At 36.4% G+C, this 7,028-nt stretch overlaps 1 protein-coding gene across 1 annotated transcript in view; it reads right to left on the bottom strand.

Moving 5' to 3' along the window:
• LOC107665124 (CUGBP Elav-like family member 6) overlaps positions 1-6,196 on the bottom strand; it is a 22,063-nt gene extending 15,867 nt beyond the window's left edge. The window contains exons 1-3 of the mRNA XM_016455884.1: positions 6,126-6,196; positions 5,787-5,940; positions 699-848 (exon numbers count right to left, since the gene is read on the bottom strand). Of these exons, the coding sequence (XP_016311370.1) occupies positions 699-848; positions 5,787-5,907 (271 nt within the window). The 5' untranslated portion in view covers positions 5,908-5,940; positions 6,126-6,196. The remainder of the gene's footprint in view (positions 1-698; positions 849-5,786; positions 5,941-6,125) is intronic.
• Positions 6,197-7,028: the final 832 nt, after the last annotated feature.

Genomic DNA, 7,028 nt, shown 5'->3' with positions numbered 1-7,028 from the left:
ATACACACCTTGCTACGTGTACTGCGTTAGGCTAACCGAGACTTGTCATTTGCACTTATATACTTATATATTGTTGCTCTTTTGTTAGTTTTGACTGCTTCTATTGTCCTCATTTGTACGTCTGTATTGTAAGGATAAAAGCGTCTGCTAAATGACTAAATGTAAATGTAAATATATATTTAATATATAAACAACATATTTTTCTTTAATATATACATGCATGTGTTTGTATTTATATATACACATAATAAATATACACAGCACACACACATATATTATGTAAACAAAAACTTTTATTTTGGATGTGATTAATCACGATTAATTGTTTGACAGCACTAATTATATTATATTATATTATATTATTTTATATATTATATTATGTACACATTTATTTATTTAAACCAGCATGATTACAAAGATTTGACGTGCATTTTAAACAGGTTAGGAATAACTGGAATATTTGTATTTGTAGACTAATATTGTAAAAAGAGAGAAACCAAACTTGTGTCATCTACATCAGCACCACAGCTCAGTGTGTCTGCAGCTCTGACAGGATGTTTTTTGGTGCCAGTCTTGGTTGTTTTATGCTGATTCAGTGCTGTTTTAGTTGCTCCAAATCCAAATGTGTTGTGCATCCAAGGCATGACATCCAGTATGCAGCTGTTTCCAGGAGAGTAAAGTGGAATAAGTGGTGTTACCTGGGTACGGGTGGATGCCGTTGGTGTAGATGGATTCGGAGGAGGGCTGTCCGTTGGTTTGGGGATGGAGAGTGCTGAAGCCGTTCACACCGATCTGAGCTGCGATGCTGGGCACAGCGGTGGCGCTGATGCCTGGTGGAGTGCTGGTGCCTGGTGTAAGAAAAAAAATAAAAAATAATATATATATATATACACACACTCACCGGCCACTTTATTAGGTACACCTGTTCAGGAAGAAGGTTGCTTTGTCTGATGACAGTCGATGTCTGCTGTGACATTTGAATGGTAAAGTCAGAATTTGGTTTAAACCTGAAAGCATGCATCCAGACTTGTATCAATGGTTTAGGCTGCTGGGGATATTTTCTTGGCACACTTTGGGCTTATTAGTACCAACTGAGCACTGTTTAAATGCCAAAGCATACCTGAGTATTGTTACTGACCATGTCCATACCTTTATGACCACAGTGTACCCACAGTTCACCATCACCAGATCTCAATCCAATAGAGCACCTTTGGGATGTGGTGGAACGGGAGAATCGCATCATGGATGTGCAGCCGACAAATCTGCAGCAACTGCATGATGCTAGCATGTCAATATGGACCAAAATCTCTGAGGAATGTTTTCAACACCTTGCTGAATCTATGCCACGAAGAATTATGGCAGTTCTGAAGGCAAAAGGGGGCCAACTCTCAATCCAATAGAGCACCTTTGGGATGTGGTGGAACGGGAGATTCGCATCATGGATGTGCAGCCGACAAATCTGCAGCAACTGCGTGATGCTATCATGTCAATATGGACCAAAATCTCTGAGGAATGTTTCCAACACCTTGTTGAGTCTATGCCACGAAGAATTAAGGCAGTTCTGAAGGCAAAAGGGGGTCCAACCAACTGGTACTAGCAAGGTGTACCTAATAAAGTGGCCAGTGAGTGTATATATATATATATATATATATATATATATAAAGCCATGAAAGGTCTGTGCTAGGGCTGTCGATCGATTAAAATATTTAATCACGATGAATTGCATGGTTGTCCTGAGTTAACTCATGATTAATCGCAACTTCATCGCACATTTTAATCTGTTCTAAATGCACTTTAAATTAATACTTTTCAAGTTTTTAATACTTTAATCAACATGGGCATGGACAAATATGGATGCTTTATGCAAATGCATGTTTATTATTAGTGAAACCATACTCAACATAGAGCATGAAGACATGTTTCAAAGGTATAGATGTTTTTCAAATAACTTGTTCATGTCTACTAGACACATGAAAAAAAGAACATAGAAATACCAGGTTCACATTACTTCACTTTTTTTGCACTGAGCAATTTACTTACACAAGCCTGTTTACATTTGCAGGACAGGGCAGCTTACTTCTTCTGAACATGCAAAATGTACATTTATTATTTATTATTACATTTGTTTGCCTCTCTGTGCCCACATACTGTAATTTGTGATTTCGGCTACACTTGCATGTACAATTAGAGAAGAAACATAATGGGCCCTATCATATATTTTTGCTAGCTTCAGCCCAACGCAGTTATCATTTTCCGATTTGTGCGCCCATGGGTGTGCTGGTCTGAAAACGAGGTGTGTTCAGGCGCATTGTTGGCACGTTGTTATTTTGAGGCTACTGAAATAGACTGCGCCATTGACCAACTAAAACCTGGTCTAAAGTCAATGACGCAGTATTTTTTATTTAATAATTTTTTTGATACCAAATATTAAAAATGAACGGATTACATTGTAAAAGATTATTATTGTGTAGGCTACATAAATATAAAAATGCCTACATGTCATAATGGATAGTCACTGCATGTATCAGAATTAGGCTAACTTTTTGCTCGCGCACGAGCAACTCCGTTTCCTCTCTGGAGACGCGTTCAGTCTTTGCGCTTGCAAATTCCGCCGTGTAAATAGTGAATCAACTTGAATGGGAGATGAGACTCTGATTGGTTTATTGCACATTATGCCCAAAACACACCCATTACTCATTAAGAGAATAGGGACAACCCTTTTAGACCATGCGTGCCGTTTTTCCCGTCATTAAACTAGCAAAAGTGGATTCGGACACGGCCTAAGTGCATCTGCGCCTTGCGCTTTAGACCATGCGCTTAGATAGTTAAAATAGGGCCATATATCTGAGACAGAATCAGATACAGTATTCATAATTGCAATCCCAGAATTCACTGCAAAAATGTATTTCCATATTGGAAATTACTGATTTTTTAATACCAAATATTTGTGTGTGCCTTGTATTTTTGGGTCAGTTTATTTATTTTTAGAGATTAATAAACATTTTAGTTTGACCTTTGACCTGAATGACATAGAAACTATTTTGTTGTACTATGCATGATGTTTTATCCCCCCCCCCACTATTTGTCACAGCTGTCACTATTTAATCTTGACAGCTTTTATTAGATTTTCCCCAATATTATTTTTATTTAAAGATATTTGATGCACCAAATTGTTGGAAAGTTACTCAAACTGATACTTTGTAACTCAAAGACACATTCAATTAATCAAAAGTGTCACTAAAGGCATTTATAATGTTACAGAAGATTTCTATTTCAAATAAATGCTGTTCCTTTGAACTTTCTGTTCATCTGTGAATCCTGAAAAATAAAATGTGTCACGGTTTCCACAAAAATATTGTGCAGCACAACCGTTTTCAACATTGATAATAATCAGAAATGTTTCTTGAGCAGCAAATCAGCATGTGTGAACTTGATTTTTAACAATAACTTTTAAATATAGCTTTTAAACACAAACCTACTGTGAGCTACGAGGCTGTTAACCACTGGTACATGCTTTTGTTTTGTTTTTTTAAAGAATCATGTGTTAATTCCTGGTGAAAACCTACATTTCCCATGATGCTGTACAGAAAACTCCACCAATCAGAGAAAGGCAGAGAGCAAATGGAACAGCTGCATTCCAGAACTAAAATATCCACTCATTTTGTCCATATGCAACAGATTTTTAATGATAACGTATAAACTGTTAAAGACAGAACTGCTGTGAGCTCTGAGGTTATTAATCAATGGTATATGCTTTTGTCGAAGCCATCAGTTTACATTAATTCAACTTATTTTTTAAAATAATCATGTTTAATAGTCGAAAACCAACAACTTTAAACAAAGTAAATAGTAGTTATTTCCCTCTTTTAAGTTAAGTCTTGCATCTTTGTCTTTCTGTCTGATTTTTTTTGCTTCAAATCAAAGTTGTTGTTGTGATGCACCTTGAATCTGGTCGGTTTGCTTCATGGTTTTTTAACACTTTAATGACTTTTTTTTTTTTAAATCCCTATATGTGAAAAATGAATGGAAAACATTGTTTGTAACAGTGGGTGGGCACTAATTCACTCCATTACAGAATTATAAACTGAGAAGCATTTGATTGGCTCCTAGTTTATTGTACTGAAGCCGGTCTGTCCACAGGAGCATTAATAAGTGTTTTCTCATGTCTCCGGTCATGTCATGTCTCTCTGCTGCCCTTCTAACACTGATCGCTTACTTCCTTCAGCTTTCCTCCAAGGACATTTCAGAGGTGCCAGATTAAAGCTGACGGGCAACAAGAGTGTGTGTCCACATCACGGATTATCAAAGCGGGAAACTGACAGATGAGAGCGAGAGGAAGAACTTTAATTAATTCCTCGTGACCCTTCCTCTGAGATGTCAGCTGGCTTTTGTAGCTGGACGCTTAAAGCCGTGCAGCAGCACATCAGGAGTGTGTGTGTGTGTGTGTGTGTGTGTGTGTGACAGGGGGTCAAACGGGTGTCTGGGATTATCCGTCACAAATCTTCACATCTGTATTCTTCAGTCAAGGACTCTCTGGTCAAAGGCATCAGATTGGCCGTGTTCCCAAGTTCATCCTCACACTGAGACGGATCATTTCCCATCACACCTTGTGTCTTACTGAGCCGAAAACACACTCGCTCTGTTCCAGAACCTAGTGAGTATCACTGTCTACAGTCTACATAGACAGCATCCTACTAGTAATCAAAACTTTATGATTTTTTAAAATGTTTTTGTCTCTTTTGTTCACCGAGGCTGCATTTATTTGATTCAAAATACTGTAAAAATTGTGAAATATTATTACAATGTAAAAAAGTTGTTTTCTATCTGAATATGTGTTCAATACTGTGATCAAAGCTGAATTTTCAGCATCATTACTCCAGTCTTCAGCGTCACATGATCTTCAGAAATCATTCTAATATGCTGATTTGCTGCTCAAGAAACATTTCTGATTATTATCAATGTTGAAAACGGTTGTGCTGCACAATATTTTTGTGGAAACCGTGACACATTTTATTTTCCAGGATTCACAGATGAACAGAAAGTTCAAAGGAACAGCATTTATTTGAAATAGAAATCTTCTGTAACATTATAAATGCCTTTAGTGACACTTTTGATCAACTGAATGTGTCTTTGAGTTACAAAGTATCAGTTTGAGTAACTTTCCAACAATTTGGTGCAACAAATATCTTTAAATAAAAATAATATTGGGGAAAATCTAATAAAAGCTGTCAAGATTAAATAGTGACAGCTGTGACAAATAGTGGGGGGGGGGATAAAACATCATGAAAAAAAAAAGGGGGGGGGGGGAATAAAACATCATGCCTAGTACAACAAAATAGTTTCTATATCATTTTAGGTCAAAGGTCAAACTAAAATGTTTATTAATCTCTAAAAATAAATAAATAAATAATTAAACTGACCCCAAACTACAAGGCACACACAAATATTTGGTATAAAAAAATCAGTACTTTCCAATATGGAAATACATTTTTGCAGTGCATTCTGGGATTGTAATTATGAATACTGTATCTGAGTCTGCCTCGGATTGCCAGAACTGAAGCATCTTTTTGGAGTAGAATTCACATCCAGGACACTTGAAATGCTGTCTAAATAGGCAGCTCACTAGGTTTTGTAAGCGCATCTGTGTGGATATGTGAAAGCAATCAAAAGAAGCTGAAAAACATCAAAACAAAAAAGCCTTGTGGTGACAAACAGCAGTGAGAGGAACGGCTGAGTGTGAGTGTGTGTGAGTGTGTGTGTGTGTGTGTGCGTGTGTGTGTTTGTACCTGAAGACGGCGTCATGGGTGCAGCCACCAGGCCGTTGAGGTTGAAAGCTGCTATTTGCTGCATCTGAGCGGCGGTGATGGCAGTCATGGGGTTGAGATACGAGCCCTGTGTCGCTGCCATGAGCGCCGCCTGCTGCTGCTGTTGCAGGATCTGCTGCACATCACACACACACACACACACACACAGAGAAATATCTCAACATTCTTAAATACACATACATTTACTGGAGACGCAAAATCACATCAAATGTTAACTAATATCTGCTAATGGGGTGAGAAAATGTACCATATAAAAAGAATAAAAATTGAATTCAAAGGGAAAACAAGTTTTTTTTTTACCTTATTGGCAGATACTTGTTTTTGCTTTAAGCTTAAACTCAAATCCTCCGAAAGCAAGACTTAACGTCTTAAAGGAGGCCGTTTCCCAGAAAAAATGATTGAAAATTGCCCATGCTTTTCATTTATTATTTCAAATCCTGATTGTAAAGTTCAGAAAGATAATGAATAAGATGAGCTAAACAAAGAACCTACACATCAACAAATCCTAATTTATTTTAACAAGTCTAGGGGCCTATGAAATCCATTTAATATTTTCCCAAATTCTGTTTTATTTTTCCAAAATTAAATTTTTATTTTCAAATTTTTCTGAATTCCGTTTTTTTTTTTTCTGGATTCCTTTTTTTTTTTTTTTCCCCTGTTTGATTTTTTCTGGATTCCATTTTTCTGGTTAAATTTTTTTGTAGATTTCATTTTAATGCCAAAACTAAATTTTAGTTATCAAAAAGCATGTCTAATTAATTGCAATAATGAAACATTTAACAATTTAACAACAATTTATTAAACATTTAACAAAAATCTAATTTTTAGGGCCTTGTGAAATCTGTTTTTTTAAGACTTAAAATATCAGAATAAATAGCAGTCTTTTTGAGCTTTAATATTCGCAGACACTAGTCCATATCACAATTTGATTAAGTGTACAGCCCTATTTTTGATTTGTTTGTCCGCATTATACTGTAAATTCCATTTTTATGACTGGATTCCGTGATTCTATCCACGTTTTCCACATCACTGAAATCATAAAGCTGTACAGGTAGGCAATGACCACAGACATGGACAAATGTACAGTTTAGTACAAAGCACAAACAGAACCTCATAAAGACTGGTAATGTGTGTTTGTGTGTGTGTGTGTGTGTGTGTGTGTGTGTGTGTGTGTGTGTGTATAGATTTTTGCTTTACAGTGGA

This window comes from Sinocyclocheilus anshuiensis, unplaced genomic scaffold (genome assembly GCF_001515605.1).
Source record: "Sinocyclocheilus anshuiensis isolate Anshui unplaced genomic scaffold, SAMN03320099.WGS_v1.1 scaffold1303, whole genome shotgun sequence".
Classification (NCBI taxonomy): domain Eukaryota; kingdom Metazoa; phylum Chordata; class Actinopteri; order Cypriniformes; family Cyprinidae; genus Sinocyclocheilus; species Sinocyclocheilus anshuiensis.
This window is presented reverse-complemented; position numbering and strand designations above follow the sequence as displayed.